Source organism: Equus caballus, chromosome 8 (assembly GCF_041296265.1).
Source record: "Equus caballus isolate H_3958 breed thoroughbred chromosome 8, TB-T2T, whole genome shotgun sequence".
Taxonomy (NCBI): Eukaryota; Metazoa; Chordata; class Mammalia; order Perissodactyla; family Equidae; genus Equus; species Equus caballus.
The window spans coordinates 86,991,262-87,009,964 of record NC_091691.1 but is presented as its reverse complement, the minus strand read 5'-3'; the positions used below and the strand labels follow the sequence as shown (position 1 = coordinate 87,009,964).

General features: G+C 35.0%; 1 protein-coding gene across 50 annotated transcripts in view; it reads left to right on the top strand.

Moving 5' to 3' along the window:
* Positions 1 to 18,703, top strand: part of PIGN (phosphatidylinositol glycan anchor biosynthesis class N) — a 186,936-nt gene that overhangs the window by 67,172 nt on the left and 101,061 nt on the right. For all 50 annotated transcript variants that reach the window (XR_011421092.1, XR_002809990.2, XR_011421100.1 and 47 more), the window contains 2 exons: positions 1,713 to 1,821; positions 3,929 to 4,037. Coding sequence is in view for 38 of the 50 variants with exons in the window: in XM_070221147.1 (XP_070077248.1) it covers positions 1,713 to 1,821; positions 3,929 to 4,037 (218 nt within the window). In the remaining 12 variants the exon portion in view is untranslated. The remainder of the gene's footprint in view (positions 1 to 1,712; positions 1,822 to 3,928; positions 4,038 to 18,703) is intronic.

Here is an 18,703-nt window from a genome sequence, read left to right as displayed (position 1 = left end):
TCTGTAAGAATACTAATATGGACTAGATAACGAATTATTCCAGGAAGTCAGTTTATTATCACAGCCCCAAATAATTGTATTGAATTCTAAGACCATGCTACCTAATCCATACTTTATTAGTGTTACTAAGTAAAAACATTTTGCAGCTATCATACACTACAAATAGTATGTGAGAGGATGAATTCAAATATTTTCATTTATTTCTTGCTTCGTGTTGCTCTGTGAGCTCTTCTCTTGTCTCTGGAAAGCGCCTTTCCATCCTTTAATCAGCGTCTGCCTGTCTGTCCTGCTCTAACAGTATTGACGTGGTTGAGCAGAATTTATCATGTGTTAAAAGGAAAAGAAATTGTGTAAATGGTCTTCGTAGAAATTTGCCACTTGCATATTGTAGTAAAGATGAATTCAGGAAGCAAACTTGTTAAAACGTGAGAAATTTAATTTGTATTTTTAAAAATTATGTTGTTTCCTTCTATACTTCTTAAATTCCTCAGTGATTTGTTTGTGTGGATTTCCTAGTAGCTATATTTGGAACTTCTTTATTTTTACTCCTCGTTCATGGAGAAATTTCTGCTCTCCATTTGATCTATCACCTCACCTCCCTTCTTTAGAAAATTGCAGTGCAAGATATGTGAAAACATGGATAAAATTAAAAGAAAAAGCAAAAATATATATAACATAGTGGTAATATCCTTGTTACTCTAGTTCTCTGAAGTAAAAACATATCTGTCAGTGAATTAAAATACAAAATTATTTTTAAAAAAGCAAAAGCAAACAAAGAATCTTGATCATACGTGGCTATTTTTCATAAGTTTTAATGATAGTCCATGTTGAATGCGTAACTACTTTTTTCCCTTATGATTCGCAAAGAGGATATTAGAAAAATAAATAAAAAACAAACACGCATTTTCCTGGGAATTCCTGCTTTGCGGTCTTCTTAGCCCTGCCCTTTGCTCTTTCTCATTTCTCTTAAACCAACTCCTTTTTGTTCTGTTATGTTGCTGGTTCCGGATTCTGTCCTCAATTTCAGTCATCCTATGTTATTCAGATTTTTAGGAGATGAGAGTCAGAGTTCAGCATTAGTATACCGTTTCCTTGATGTCAGTTTCCTTCGACTTCAGAAACCATACTATAGCTGGTGTTCTTGAAATAGTAGAATTTGTTGTTTCATTACTGTACAAAGTGCCTCCCTTGCATGTTTCCTTGTGACTGCTGTCTTATGTCTTACTCTTCCTTTAGCCAGGAATAGCTGAGGAAAGCACCAAGGTCAATGATAAAAAGGAGCAATTTGTCGTGCTAGGAGTAGTATGGATTATAAATACAGATCCTTTTTGTATGAGTTAAATGCTTATAGTCAGAAAAATGTGTGTTTTAGATACTGATGATATGTTTGTTTAGCTATCTTTTATATTGTTTTCTGTAAATTTTTCCAGTCAGGCTAAGAGTAATGGTAAATGGTATACATAAAAGTTTTAAAAATCAAATTATAGAAATAAGATAAAGATACTTAAAAAATAGTGACAAGTTACAAATAACTGCATCTCTATGGTATTTTTATTCTAAGATTTTCATTCTTATACCTGTGTATCCATTTTTCTAGTTCGTCTTGATTAAACCAAATGAGAAGGTCTACATTAGAGTAAAATGTCTCATATTTCATACGATATGTGTTCAGTAAATATCTTAAGGAAATTTGAAATTGTGTTTTAAAACAGAATGACTGCCGGCTTGCTGGTTCTTCTCCTATCCCTGTTTGTTGTAGCGTCTCTCACAAAAAGAAAAGATAGTTTTGTAAATGAAGAGCTACCATTGCATCTATTACAGGTCAGTTACAGATTTTTGACACTATGGTATACTAATGATACACCAAAATGTATCTTATGGTTGTATTTCATTATGTTGTTACTGTGATGCTATCATATTTACTGTACTCAGTACCTGCCAGCTGAGAAGAAAGTTTTCTGTTTAAGGTATTACGTGGAAATATATTTTCTAAAAGGTATGAAATAACAAAAAGGTCTAAAGGGGGCAGCCCAAAGATGCCCAGAGAGCAGAGGTTAAGGAGACTTAAGAGGCATCTGTATTGACCAAAAAGCTGAGCTGAAAAGGGCCTCCTTTAGACTTGAGATTCTATGTTGTTTTCATTTGGGTCAGGAAAAAGGTAAGCTTCTTTAAAGTGAAAGCAGCCTTTGAGTATATTTATGTGAAGAATAGCCAGTGTAAGACTAAAGACAAGTCCTAGGAGAAAATAAACGTTACCTTGGTTAGTGGCTTTGGTGTGTTGAAGAGAACTTTGAACTTGACATTTCAAAATTGAGACAGTTCCTGGTTATGCTGCATACTAGATGTGTGATTTTTAGTAATTTAACTTCAGTTTGTTTTTAATGGGTAAAGTGGAGATAATAACTAGTAGGGTTGTGAGCGATAGAGATTATATAATGTCATTCTGTAAAATTATAGCTTTTTTGTAGGTAAGAATGGAAACTACTTTTTTCTTTTAAACAATAAAAAATTTTAAAAACCTATCTAGACCACTAATTAAAAACAAAATAACTTATATGAGTCTTCTCAAAATATTTCCTCAGAACAAAGCTGGAATAATAATAGAAAGTATTTCCAAGAATAGTCTGAAATAAAATATATAACACTTAATAGATGTTAATTCATCCTTAGAGGACAGAGAACATATAAAAAGAGAAGAAATATTTTGTCAAAGCTCCTATCAAACCATTGGAACATGTCTTTCATTTTAAATGGTACACTGCCTGGCTTTACGCTAAAGCTCATGGTAGCACTGACAGAATTCACCTATAATAGTGAGTACTTTGACAGAAGTGAGTGTTTCTGAATCTCACTCTATAGGAGCAAAGAATGTCATGTTAAAATTCCTATGGGCTTTGTTAGAAATACCCCTAAGTATAGGTAAATCTGTTAAGAAATTCCTTTTTACATTAACTTTATTAATTTGCATTTATTCCTCTACTGTGTAGCATATTTTTCATTGATTCCAAGACAAATATCTTTTCACATTTTAACGTCTCTGAAATGAGATTGTCTTCCAGTTGAAAGGATCCTGGAATTGTGTTGTAGCTTTATTGACAAGGTTTTTTCCTTCTTAATTCACTGAAAATATGAGGGAATTAAATATATCTCTAGGATTTGGTGATGAGGTTGCTAATCTGATCTCTAAGAGAGTTTACTTTGTTCACAGCTATATCTTAGCTCACTTCTTAAAATGGCAGTTAATCCACCAGTTCAGGGGTCAGGAAACATTCTTCTAAAGAACCAGATTGTAAACATTTTAGGCTATGGGTCATATGGAGTCTGTTGTAAAATTTTCAACTCTACAATTGTAGTGCAAAGGGAGCTGTAGACAACACATAAATGAATGGGCATGACAATGTTCAATAATACAGTATTTCTAAAAGCAGGCTGCCAGCCTACAAGCCGTAGCTTACCAACTCTACGCTAGTTTATATATATTCCCTGAAGAATATTGTAGTCCTTGTATTCCCAGTACCAGGTGAATACTCAGGCTGCAAATATGTGTTGAATGAATAATGCGGGTGAGGGCCAGAAGACACTAAACCATATACATTTCGCCCTCTGCGTTTCCATGATTTAAGAAACCTTCAAAGTTCATAATGAATATTTCTGTTCACTATGTGATAGTGTGTGCCAAAACAGTGTGATAATGTTTGCCACAATACTCCTGAAAGTGTAAAATGCCTCATTTCATGCTTGTAGAGGAGGACCTTTGCTTGCTACAAGAGTTGTAACTCTTGGTTACAGAGAAGGTGAGCTGTCCAATTTCAATAGCGTTTTGGCCAGATTCCGGTTGTTCAAGCACTTTTCTAAGTATTCTTTCTACTATATAAATTAGTCTCTCAACACCTTCTCTTTTATTTATGTGTTTTGTATTTTTTTTCAGATGCTGAGCATGGTGCTTTCCATGTACGTTGTGTATAGCACCGATAATAGTCTACTCAAGAAACAAGGACTTCCTCTTATTAACCAGATCATTAGCTGGATAATATTAGGTAAGAGGTCAATCAAACCAAATGAGATAACTTTATATTAAGTCATATCTTAAAATTACCCATTTATATCTGTATTATTGTTATTCAAAGAAATAATTTTGTTGCAGGAAAATAATAATAACCAGCTTTTGCTTCTATCTTTTGCTGGAATTTGACAAAGAAAATTAGAACTTTTGTGAGCATTCGTGTGTTAATAAAAATTAATATAGAATATTTATGACCTGATAATAAGGGTGTATTTTTATTCTCATCTGATAAAAATCTAAGTGATTCCAGAGGAAAAGAGGGTTTTGTGATGAGATTCTTCTGCTGAAATTTTGTGTCAGTTCGTAAATTCTCAGTTTTTACACAGGGACTTGGAAACGGTTAAGTTTTATCTTTATTTCTCTTGCTGAAAATAACATTGATCAGTCACCTCCCAACACATTACACATTTTATAAGGCAGGTGCACGTTCCAGAACGTATTTCTCTGCAGGACTCTTACTTAACAGAGCTGGAGTATGCGTGTGAAGCAGACACGTGATGTAAGGAGAGGACGGGAGCTAGCTTTAAGTCCGGGATTTTCGTTTAAAAAAAATGACACTTTGTAATGCCTGTGGGTGATGTGATGTGCACTGTAACTTTTATCTTTTTTAAAATAATTTTGTTGTTCATCATTAAAAAAGAAAAAGATTTTGGATAGAACTTTGTCTTAAAAAGTGGATTAAAAGATGAGTGTTTTTCCTTGGATTCCTCTTAAAATCCAAGCAGAGGCTTAAAAATACGACAGGAAGCAGACATGTATCTCCTAAAATTTTGATTTGCTCCTGTTCCAAACCCCTTGGTCGGCGTTTAAGTGGCAGTTATTCTTGGACAGTAACTGCTGTCATCATATATATAACTTCATTTTCACCACGTAAGCTTCATTTCATTATAGGCACTCTGCAGGCCTTCCCTTTTATATTATCTCGATCAATAAAGTTCCTGTTTGCATTCATTCTGCATGAACAATATCAATGACTGTTCCTTCACTTTAAAAATTGTGTGCAGGGCTGGCCCGGTGGCGCAGCGGTTAAGTTCACACGGTCCGCTTCTCAGTGGCCCGGGGTTTGCCGGTTCAGATCCCGGGTGCGGACATGGCACCACTGGGCAAGCCATACTGTGGCAGGCGTCTCACATATAAAGTGGAGGAAGATGGGCACGGATGTTAGCTCAGGGCCAGGCTTCCTCAGCAAAAAGAGGAGGATTGGCAGTAGATGTTAGCTCAGGGCTAATCTTCCTCAAAAAAAAAATTGTGTTCAGTTTGTACTATGTTCTGGCATGTTCTGTCCCCTGAGAATAATAAAGATAGACTCAGTCCCTGCTCTCCTAGAGCTCACATTCTGCAGAGACAGGTGGGCTGGTATTCTAGTGAGGTAACTGTGTAACGATGTCTCATATGACATGTTAGTTTTCAAATCCACAGAAAAACCAAAAGTTATGAATGAGAACTACAATATTATAGGAAGTCTTGGGCCAGCCCCAGTGGCCTAGTGGTTCGGCACATTCCACGTCGGCGGCCCGGGTTTGGTTCCCGGGTGTGGACCTGCACCATTCATCTGTTGGTGTCCATGCTGTGGCGGTGGCCTAGGTACAAAATAGAGGAGGATTGACAACAGATGCTAGGTCAGGGCAAATTTTCCTCAGCAAAAAAAGAGGAAGATTGGCAGAGATTTTAGGTCAGGGTGAATCTTCCTCAGCAAAAAAAATAAATAGTAAAAAAGGAAAGTTTTTCTCTTATACCACATAACTTTGCAACTGTGCAAACATGTACAACACACACCAGCAGATAAATAATATATGGCAAATAATAAATAGGAGATCAGGTATACATAAGTAGCAGCCCAGCTTTTACTTACCACGTAACCTCATTTCTTTGTAGTGTAGCCTGGCCCAACTCTTTAGTATTCTTACCCACCTAGTGATAAACCACAAGGAGGAAGAGAAGCAAAGAAAACAGAATTTTTGCATCTATCATTGTATCTCATTTTTAGACATCTAAAACTTCTAAAAAGGTAAAAAAAACATTTACCAGAATTAAAGAAAGCCATCCTCCACTTTGTATGCTTGTTCCTTATCTGTGTTTCTGAGTGTATGTAAGGGTAAAAGTTTTTAAACACTATATTCAATATTTTTGTGTATTCTACCATTCATATATTAATTTTTCAGTTGACCTAGTAACGTTCTTTATGGCATTTTCCCATTCTTTGTCTTTTATGACGTTGACTTTTTAAGAATATAGCCAATCCCAACTCCCCTGCTGCAGACTGTTACTCAGTTTACATTTGTCTGATGTTTCCCTGTAATTAAACTGAGGTTATACACTACTGGCCAGAATACTGCGTAAGTGATGTTGTATCCTTCTTAGAGTCGCATTTGGAGCCACGTGATCCTATCTGTCCCTTGTTGGTGATGTTAATTTCCATCACCCTGTCAAGATATTGCCCAGTTTTTTCACTGTATATTTGCTGTTTTTCCCCTTCCCTTGCAACTAATAAGCTGTCTGTGGGGAGACAGACAGATCCTCAAAGACCATTAAATATCTTTCTTATCAAAATTTCTCCCTAGATTTAGCATCCATTCATAAGTCTTTCCTGATCCAGTCTTTGTCATGATGGCTGCAGAAGGATGATTTTCTGGCTCCAGCACTCCCATTGCATTTACCAGAAGGCTCTCAGCATTCTGCTGTGAGAATCCTTCCTTCTTTCCTATTCATCCATCCTTCATTTAGTCACTTCTCTGTTTATTGTTGTTGTAGACTTGTGAGCTCCTATGTTTTCAAAGGTTTATACTTATTACTGTTGATACTTTGGTGCTCAAATTGTCCCAGACTTGGCCAGAGAGAGCCCCTTCAAGGTAGCTTGTAAATAGGCCCCCATAATTTTTTTGAGTACTTTCTTACTTTCTGGCATTAAGGTGTTTACCTTACAAGGCTTACCTTATATCCACCATGCCCCAACTCTGAAATCAGTTCTTTCTCTGAGGGGCAATAGCTCTTTTTATTGGGTTAATGGCATTAGAGACCAAGATCTGAGTGCTAGTTGTATTCATCATTACCTAGTTATCTTTGCTTCTTTGCCGTTCAGTGGACAACTAGGAGATACATGCATGTGTATAATATATATATATGTATACCTACTATTACATATAAATATGTACACACACATACATTTTTCACATGTATATATAGTGTGCACATAAACATGCAGATATACGTACCTATACATATTTTAGAGACCATAAGTCCACACTGATACCTCTAATTCTACCTATCCACACAGAGTTCTTTCTTGCCTTTCTCTGTTCCATGTTTATATGCCCCTCCTTCCACAGTGATAACCCTGGCTTCCCAAAACATCAACACATTTACTCATTTGTTCAATCCTGTAATACATTTAAAATAATTTAAGAACTGTTTCACCCATATCATTACAATAAACAAACCTACTATTATTCAGGATTTGTTTGCAATTCTCACTTTGCCCACCGCATTCCACCCTGCCCAAGACCAAGGTTTTTGGTTAAATACTATGCCATAGTTGGATGGGCTCGCTTGCCTGCCTTCCTTCCTCTCTTCCTTCTTCCCTCCCTCCCTCCCTTCCTCCATTTTGTTCATTGTGATTTTGGTATTTATTTGTAATATAACTAGGTTTGTTTGTTTCAGTTTGCTTTCTGTTTTTAGGTGCTTTTTCTTTCCCTTTCTTTTTGATTTAGTTTTTTGTATATGTAGAATATTCACATGCTTTCAAACATAGAACCTATACAAAAACATATGCTCAAAAAAGTGCTGCCTGTATTACCACCCACCATTCTCCCCTGCCCCTAGTCCCTCATGGGTAACCTTTGTTGCTTTCCGGTTATGTGTTTCTCTTTGCAATGGTAAACAGATGTAGGTTTGTGTTCTTATTTTTTCTTCTTCCTTACACAAAAGGTAGCATATATCTTCTTTTTTACTTCGCATCTTTCACTTAATAATATCTCCTAGTAATCACTCCATATCAATTCATAGAGCTCTTTATTTTTACAGCTATTTAGTTTTCCATTGTGTGTATATTCCATTGTTTATTTAACCAATCTTCTATGCTTTCATGTTCAGGTAAGTAATGATTTTTTTAAAAATGGCAAATCATCTTGCAATGAATAACACTGAGCATATGCATATTCATATTGTTAGAGGTGTATTTTCAGGATAAATTCCTAGAAGTTGGATTACTGATTCAAAGGGGCAATGCATATGTAGTACTTTTAGATATTGCTAAATTCCCCTCCAGAGGTGGTGTACTATTTTTCATTCCTGCCAGCAAGATATGAGTGCCTATTTCTCCATAGCCTCACCAATGTCTTTTGAATTTATGCTAATCAATAAATTTATACCAATGCCAATCAATTATTTTCAAGCTTTCGAATTTATGCCAATTTTATGTTTGAGAAATGGCATCTTTGTTTTTAATTTGAATTTTTCTTATTGTGAGTGAAGTCAAACATCTTTTCATGTGCTGAAGGGCCATTTTTATATCTCTTTTTGGGAATTATCCATTCATCTCTTTTCCCTAGTTTTCTATAGAATTTTTGGTCCTTTGCTTCCATTTTTAAAAGTTCTTTATAAATTAGGGATATTAGTCCTTTACCTGTGAGATATATATATGTCAAAATTTTTTCCCCAGTTTGTCATTTGTCTTTTGACTATGCTTATGATGTCTTTTGCCATGCAAAAGATTTTTATTTTTGTGTAATCAGTCTTCCTCTTTTAATGCATCTGCATTTTTAGTCACAGAAAGCTTTTCCTGATAACTAGGTTATAGAGGAATTCACTCATGTTTTCTTGTAGTACTTGTATGCTTTTGTCTTTCATATTTCAATCCTTGATCCATTTAGAGTGTGTTCTTCTGTATCATTTAAGGAAGTGGTCTAGTTTTATTTTTTTCCAAATGGCTACCCAGTTGTTCCAATATATATTTTTTAAAGATTTTTATTTTTTCTTTTTCTCCCCAAAGTCCCCCAGAACATAGTTGTATATTTTTAGTTGTGGGTCCTTCTAGTTGTGGCATGTGGGACGCTGCCCCAGCATGGCTTGATGAGTGGTGCCAGGTCCACGCCCAGGATCTGAACTGGAGAAACCCCGGGCCACTGAAGTGGAGAGCACGAACTTGACCACTTGACCACGGGGCCAGCCCCTGTTCCAATATTTTTATTAATAAAGACTTCATTTGTCCCAGTAAACACTGGGATAACGCTTTTATCATACACTAGATACACTGGTCTGTTTCTAGACTTTCTGGTCTATTCCATTAATATGTCTATTCATGTGCCAATAGCAGACTATTTTAGTTATAGAGACCTTGTAGTGTATTTTAATAAAATATGAACTTTAGAATCACCTTCCAACTCAAAAAAAGGCCACTGGAATTTTTATTGAGATCAAATTAAATGTATAAATTAACTTAGGGGAAACATATTTTTACTGTAGATAATATTGAAACATTCTGAGAATGAGACGTCTTTCCATTTGTTCCAGTCTACTTTTGTGCCTCCATTCTTTATGTAGTTTTCTTCCTTTAGGCTTTGAATATTTCTTAAGTGTATTCCTAAGTATTTTATCTTTTTTTGTTGCTGTTGTAAATAGGCTTTTCTCATTCACTGTATCTTCTAATTATTATTTGAGTATAAGTTGCTATTGATTTTTACATGTTAATTTTATGTCCTACTTCTTTACTGAATTCTTTCATTTCTTAAGTTAGGTTTATCATTGATTTTCTAGGATTTTCCAAGTATGTTATCATGCCATTTACAAATATAGATACATGTTTCCTCCTTTCCTGTTCTTATTCCTCTAATTGTTTTCTTTAGTTTACTTACATTGGCTGGTACCTCCAGAACAATGTTAAATAATGGAGATAGTGACCCTCCTTGGTTTTTCCTGACCTTAGTGGGAATGCCTCTGGAGTTCTCTCATTAAGAGAGATACTGGCTTTAGGGTTGAGATATAGATATTTATTGTGTTAAAGAAAGTACATGCATTCCTGTTTTATTTAGGGTTTTAATTAGGAGTGGATGTTGAATTCTCCAAAGACTTCTTCAAGATCTGTGGAGATAATAATTAGATTTCTTTCCTTAGACCCATTAATATGGTAAATAATGTTAATAGATTTTCCGGGATTGAACAATCCTTGCATTCCTGATATAAACCCCTAAGACATATTTGATTATAATGTATTATTTTCTTAACATAGTGTTGGAGTCCATTTGCTAATATTTTTGTCAGTATTCATAAATGATAATGGTCTTTAATTTTCCTTTTTGTTCTATATTTATCAGGTTTAGGTATCAGTAGTATACTTACTTCATCAAAAAAATTGTTTCCCTTTGATTTACTGTACCCTGAAATAACTTATGTAGCACTGGAACTCTCTGTTCTGTAAAGTCTTGGAAAAATTCTCCTGTGAAACTATCCAAACCTAGTCCTTTTTTTGTTAGGTAGTTCCTTGATAACTTTCTGTGTTTCTTCTATGAAGTTGGTCTATTTAAGCTTTTTATCTCTACTGGGGTTCGTTTGGAAAGCTATATTTGCCTAAGGAATTATCTATTTCTTCTAGGTTTTCAAATGTATTTGCATAGAGGGATGCAAAGTAATCTCTTATGATTTAAAAAAATTCCTTCTGTATCATTAGACATTTTCTTCATCATTTATTTTGCGTACTTTCACTTTCCCCCTTTTCTTTAATTAACTCAGCTAGTGGTTTGACCTTTTTCTTTATTTTATAACTTTTTTTATAACTTTATAACTTTTTGTTTTGTATTTAATTTCTAGTTTCATTGCATTGTGTCTGAGAGTATTGTTTGTACTATTTCTACTTTAGGGAAGCTGCTGATATTTTTTGTGCACTAGTGTATAATCAATTTTTGCGAACATTCCATATGCACATCAGAAGAAGATATAGTCTCTATTATGAGACTGTGGTGTTCAATATATATCCAGAATCTCTACTTTGTTGGTTATGTTGTTATATATCCTTATTCTTTTGTCAGTTTATCCTGTCTTATTAGAATGATGTATAAAGTTTTCTGTTACATATAGCATGTATGCATTAAGCATTCTGAAACATAGAGTGTGTTTCTATGTATTTCTGTTTGTCTCTCTTATAAATTTTGTGTTATATAGGTGACTGATGGTTAATAATGAGCAAAATTTTTAACTATTGCATCATCATTGTGGAATGTGGCTGTTAGCATCATAAGGTGTCCTTCTTAGTCTTGTTTATTGCTTTTTGACCTGAAGTGTACTTTATTGAGTATCAGGATTACAACCTTGGATTTCTCACTGTTTCCATTTGTCTGGTTCATTCCTTTATTTTTTAGCCTTTTGAATCACTGTGTTTTAAGCTCTTTTTTATTTAGCATACAGTTGTCTCTTTTATTCAGCATACAGTTGGGTTGTGCTATATATGCCAACTTGAAATTTTTTTCTTTCAGTTAAAAAGGTGAGTTAAGCTTATTCATGTTACCAATATGACTCTTAAGTGTGGTCTCAATTCTGTCATATTTTCTTATGTTGTAGTTATATGCATATCATGCTATATTTCCTGTGCTTCTTGCTGTATTTGGAGTGTCCTACATCATTTTATTTATTGTCCTTATTGATTTTATCAGTGTTTTGGGAGGGTGAGATGCAGAGTCAGTCTATTGTTTTTCTCTAAATGCATAAGTGTTCCTCTAGGCATGTATTTTATTATTTTTATTTTTTTTAAAGAATATTTTATTTATTTTTTTAATTATTGAGATATAATTGACACATAACATCGTGTAAGTTTAAGGTGTACAGCATGTTGATTTGGTATATTTATATGTTGCAATATGATTACCACCATTGTGTTAGCTGACACTTCTATCACATCACCTAATTATCATTTTTTTTGTGGTGAGAACAATTAAGATCTAGTCCCTTAGTAACTTTGAAGTTTATAATAAGGTATTGTGGACTATAATCTCTATGCTGTGCATTAGCTCTCCAGTCCTTATTTATCTACTAGTTGTAAGTTTGTACCCTTAAACGACGTCTCTCAATACCCCCTCCAGCTCCTGGTAACCACCATTCTACTCTCTATTTTTATAAGTTTGGCCATTTTAGATTCCACATATAAGTGATATCATAAATATTTCTGCCTTTCTGCCTGGCTGATCTAAGCATGATGTCCTCAAGGTCTATCTATGTTGTTGCAAAGGGCAGGATTTCCTTCTTTCTCATGGCTGAATGATATTCCATTGGGTAGGTGTATGTGAGTATATATATGTTTGTATATATATATATATATATATATATATATAGCTTCTTTATCCATTTATTTATTGACCAACACTTAGGTTGTTTCCATATCTTGGCTACTGTGAATAGAGCTGCCATAAACATGAGAGTGCAGATATGTCTTTAGTATCTTATTTTTCATTTCCTTTGGATATATTCCCAGAAATGGGATTGCTGGATCATATGGTAGTTCTATTTTTAATTTTCTTTTTAGGTTATGCTTTTTTTCCCCTTTCAGTGAGGAAAATTGGCCCTGAGTTAACATCTGTTGCCAATCTTCCTCTTTTTTTGTTTTCTCCCCAAAGCCCCGGTACATAGTTGTATATCTTAGTTGTAAGTCTCTCTAGTGGTTCTGTGTGGGATGCCGCCACAGTGTGACTTGATGAGTGATATGTAGGTCCACACCCAGGATCAGAACCAGTGAACCCTGGGCAGATGAAGCAGAATGTGCAAACTTAACCACTAGGCAACCAGGCGAGCCCTGTATTTTTAATTTTTTCAGGAGCCTCCATACTGTTTTTCGTAGTGGCTGAACCAATTTGCATTCCCATCAGCAGTGTACAGAGTTACCTTTTCTCCACTTTCTTGCCACTACTTATTATCTGTTTTCTTGATGATAGACATTCTAACAGGTGTGAAGTGATATCTCATTGTGGTCTTCATTTGCATTTCCCTGATGATGAGTGATGTTGAGCATCTTTTTATGTACCTGTTGGCCATTTGGATGTTTTCTGTGGAAAAATGTCTGTTTAATTCCTCTGCCCATTTTTTAATTGGATTTTTTTTGTTGTTTTTGTTATTGATTTGTATGAGTTCCTTATATATTGTGGATATTAACCCCTTATCTGATACATTGTTTCCAAATATTTTCTTCCATTCCATAGGTTGCCTTTTCATTTTGCTGATTATTTCTTTTACTGTTTAAAAGCTTTTTTGTTTGATGTAGTCCCACTTGTTTATTTTTGCCTTTGTTGCTTGTGCTTTTAGTGTCATATCAAAAAAATCAATGCCAAGACCAGTGTTAAGAAGCTTTGTCTTCGTATTTTCTTCTAGTTTTACGGTATCAAGTCCTATGTTTAAGTCTTTAAACAATTTTGAGTTAATTTTTGTGAATGGTGTAAGAAAAGAGTCTGATTTCATTTTTCTGCATATGGTTATCCAGTTTTCCCAGCACCATTTGTTGAAGAGACTATCCTTTTCCCATTGAGTGTTCTTGGCTCCTTTGCAAATATTAGTTGACCATGTATATGGAGGTTTATTTCTGGGCTCTCTATTCTGTTCCATTGGTCTACGTGTCTTTTTTTTATGTCAGTACCATACTGTTTTAGTTGCTATAGCTGTGTAGTATAGTTTGAAATCAGGAAGGAAACATTCCTCCAGTTTTGATCTTCTTTCTCAAGATTGCTTTGGCTATTCGGGGTCTTTGTGGTTCCATACAAATTTTAGGATTGTTTTTTCTATTTTCGTGAAAAATACCATTGGAATTTTGATATGGATTGCATTGAATCTACAGATGGCTTTGGGTAGTATGGACATTTTTTTTTTCCACTTCACCAAATTTTGTTACCAGCTCAAGATGTTACATTTGTTTAGTTTATTTTATTGAGGTCATAATAGTTTATAACATTGTGAAATTTCAGTTGTACATTATTATTTGTCAGTCACTATATAAGTGTGCCCCTTCACCTCTTGTGCCCACCCTCCAGCCCCCTTCCCCCTGTTAACCATTAAACTGTTCTCTTTGTGTGTTTGTTCATCTTCCACATATGAGTGAAATCATATGGTGTTTGTCTTTCTCTGTCTGGTTTATTTCACTTAACATAATACCCTCAAGGTCCGTCCATTTTGTTGTGAATGAGATGATTTAGTATCCCACTCTATATATGTACCACATCTTTATCCAATTATCAGTTGATAGGCACTTGGGTTGCTTCCATGTCTTGGCTATTGTGAATAGTGCTGCAATGAATATAGGGGTGCATAAACCTCTTTGTATTGTTGATTTCAAGTTCTTTGGATAAATACCCAGTAGTGGGATAGCTGGGTCATATGGTATTTCTATTTTTAATTTTTTGAGAAATCTCCATACTGTTTTCCATAGTGGCTGCACCAGTTTGCGTTCCCGCCAGCAGTGTATGAGGCTTCCTTTTTCTCCACAACCACTCCAACATTGTTATTTTTTGTCTTGGTGATTACAGCCATTCTAATGAGTGTAAGGTGATATCTAAGTGTAGTTTTGATTTGGATTTCCCTGATGGTTAGTGATGTTGAATATCTTTTCCTATGCCTAGTATGGACATTTTAGCAGTATTAATTCTTCTGATCCATGAACATTGGATAGCTTTCCATCTGTTTTGTGTCTTCTTCAGTTTCTTTCATCAAAGTCTTGTAGTTTTCATTGTACAGATCTTTCACCTCTTTGTTTAAAGTTATTTCTAAATATTTTATTGTTTTTGATGCTATTTTGAATGAGAGTTTTCTTAATTTCTTTTTCAAATATTTTGTTGTTAGTGTATAGAAACACCACTGATTATAATTATATCCTGTAACTTTTGTTTTGTTGTCAATTTGTCAATTAGTACCAACAGTTTTTTGGTTGAATCTTTAGGACTTTCTATATAATAAGATCATGTCATCTGCAAATAATGACAATTTTATGTCTTTCTTTCCAATTTGGATGCCTTTTAATTCTTTGTCTTGCCTGCTTGCTCTAGCTAGGACTTCCAGTACTATGTTGAATAAGAGTAGTGAGAGTGGGCATCCTTCTCTTGTTCCTGATGGTAGAGGCAAAGCTTTCAATTTTTCACTGTTGAGTATGATGTTAGCTATGGGTTTGTTGTATTTAGACTTTATTATGTTGAGGTATGACTTTCTATATCCAATTTGTTGAGGGTTTTTATCATGAAAAGATGTAATTGTCAAATGCTTTTTCTGCATCTACCGAGAGAATCGTATCTTATGATTTTAATCTTTTCATTCTATTAATATGGGATATCACATTTATTGATTTGTGTATGTTGAACCATCCCGGCTGCCCAGGGATAAATCTTACTTGGTTGTAGTATATAGTACTTTTTTTTAAAGTTAATTTTTATTGAGTTTATGATAGTTTACAATCTTGTGAAATTTCAGTTGTACATTATTGTTTGTCAGTCATGTTGTAGGCGCACCCCTTCACCCTTTGTGTCCACCCCCCAACCCCCCTTTCGCCTGGTAGCCACTAATCTGTTCTCTTTGTCCACATGTTTAAATTCCTCATATGAGTGGAGTCATACAGAGATTGTCCTTCTCTATCTGGCTTATTTCACTTAACATAATTCCCTCAAAGTCCATCCATGTTGTTGTGAATGAAAGGATTTTATTCTTTTTTATGGCTGAGTAGTATCCCATTGTGTGTGTGTATACACACACACACACACACACATATCTTCTTAATCCAATCATCAGTTGATGGGCACTTAGGTTGCTTCCATGTCTTAGCTATTGTAAATAATGCTGTGATGAACATAGGGGTACATGGGACTTTTGGAATTGCTGACTTCAAGTTCTTTGGATAAATACCCAGTAGTGGGATGGCTGGGTCATATGGTATTTCTATTTTTAAGTTTTTGAGAAATCTCCATACTGTTTTCCATAGTGGCTGCACCAGTTTGCACTCCCACCAGCAGCATATGAGGGATCCTTTTTCTCTACAACCTCTCCAACACTTGTTACCTTTTGTTTTGGTTATTTTTGCCATTCTAATGAGTGTAAGGTGATATCTTAGTGTAGTTTTGATTTGCATTTCCCTGATGATCAGTGATGATGAACATCTTTTCAAGTGCCTATTGGCCATCCATATATCTTCTTTGGAGAAATGTCTGTTCATGTCTCCTCCCCATTTTTTGATTGAGTTGTTTGATTTTTTCTTGTTGAGTTGTGTGAGTTCTTTATATATTATGGAGATTAACCCTTTGTCAGATATATGACTTGAAACTATTTTTTCCCAATTAGTGGGTTGTTTTTTTGTTTCAATCCTGTTTTCCCTTGACTTGAAGAAGCTCTTTAGTTTGATGAGGTCCCAGTTGTTTATTCTTTCTGTTGTTTCCCTTCTCTGAGAAGACATCATGTCCAAAAAGATCCTTTTAATACTGATGTCAAAGAGTGTACTGCCTACATTTTCTTCTAGAAGCCTTGTGGTTTCAGGTCTTACCTTTAGGGCTTTGATCCATTTGGAGTTTATTTTTGTGAATGGTGAAAAAGAATGGTCAATTTTCATTCTTTTACATGTGGCTTTCCAGTTTTCCCAGCACCATTTGTCGAAAAGACTTTCTTTTCTCCGTTGTATGCCCTCAGCTCCTTTGTTGAAGATTAGCTGTCCAAAGATGTGTGGTTTTATTTCTGGGCTTTCAGTTCTGTTCCATTCATCTGTGTACCTGTGTTTGGAGAAGTACCATGCTGTTTTGATTACTGTAGCTTTGTAGTATGTTTTGAAGTCAGGGATTATGATGCCTGCAGCTTTGTTCTTTTTTCTCAGGATTGCTTTAGCAATTTGGGGTCTTTTGTTGCCCCATATGAATTTTAGCGTTCTTTGTTCTATTTTTGTGAAGAATCTCATTGAGATTCTGATTGAGATTGCATTGAATCTGTAGATTTTTTTAGGTAGTATGGACATTTTAGCTATGTTTATTCTTGGCAACCCATATACATGGAACGTCTTTCCATCTCTTTATGTCATCATCCATTTCTTTCAGGAAAGCCTTGTAGTTTTCATTGTATAGGTCCTTCACTTCGTTAGTTTTGTGGCAATTGTGAATGGTACTGTGTTCTTGAGTTCTTTTTCTGTTAGTTCATTATTAGAGTATAGAAATGCTACTGATTTACATAAGTTGATTTTATATCCTACAACTTTGCTGTAGTTGTTGATTATTTCTAAAAGTTTTCCAATGGCTTCTTTGGGGTTTTCTATATATAAGATCATGTCATCTGCAAACAGCGAGAGTTTCACTTCTTCCTTCCCTATTTGGATTCCTTTTATTCCTTTCTCTTGCCTAATTGCTCTGGCCAAAACCTCCAGTATTATGTTGAATAAGAGTGGTGATGGAGGGCATCTTTGTCTCATTCCTGTTTTCAGGGGGATGGTGCTCAGCTTTTGCCCGTTGAGTATGATGTTGGCTGTGGGTTTGTCATATATGGCCTTTATTATGTTGAGGTAATTTCCTTCTATCCCCATTTTGTTCAGAGTTTTTATCATAAATGGCTGTTGGATCTTGTCAAATTCTTTCTCTGCATCTATTGAGATGATCATGTGGTTCTTATTCCTCAGTTTGTTGATGGGGTGTATCGCGTTGATTGATTTGCAGATGTTGAACCATCCCTGTGTGCCTGGTATGAATCCCACTTGATCATGATGTATGACCCTTCCGATGTAGTGCTGAATTTGAGTTCCCAAAATTTTGTTGAGAATTTTTGCATCTATGCTCATCAATGATAGTGGCCTGTAGTTCTCCTTTTTCGTGCTTTGTCACACTTTGGTATCAGCATGATGTTGGCCTCATAGAATGTGTTAGGAAGTGTTCCGTCCTCCCTAATTTTTTGGAATAGCTGGAAAAGTGTAGGTATTAAATCGTCTTTGAAAGTTTGGGAGAATTCCCCAGGAAAGCCATCTGGTCCTGAGGTTTTATTCTTTGGGATGCTTTTGATTGCTGTTTCAATCTCCTTCCTTGTGATTGGTCTGTTCAGACTGTCTGCTTCTTCTTGACGTAGCTTTGGGAGATTGTAAGAGTCTAAGAATTTATCCATTTCCTCTAGGTTATCCATTTTGTTTGCATGTAGTTTTTCATAGTATTCTCTTATAATCTGTTGTATTTCTGTGGAGTCTGTTATTTCTCCTCTTTCATTTCTGATTTTGTTTATCTGAGCTTTCTCTCTTTTTTTTCTTTGTAAGACTGACTAGGGATTTGTCAATTTTATTTATCTTCTCAAAGAACCAGCTCTTTGTTTCATTGATCCTTTCTACTGCCTTTTTTGTTTCAATACCATTTATTTATGCTCTGATTTTTATTATTTCTCTCCTTCTGCTGACTTTGGGCTTTGTTTTTTCTTCTTTCTCTAATTCAGTTAGGTGTAATTTGAGGTTTCTTATTTGGGATTTTTCTTGTTTGTTAATGTGTGCTTGTATTGCAATGAATTTCCCTCTTAATACAGCGTTTGCTGTATCCCATATGAGTTGGTATCATTTTCATTTGTCTCCAGATATTTTTTGATTTCTTCTTTAATTTCTTCAATGATCCATTGCTTGTTCAATAGCATATTGTTTAGTCTCCATCTTTGTCCCTTTCTCAGCTTCTTGTAATTAATTTCTAGCTT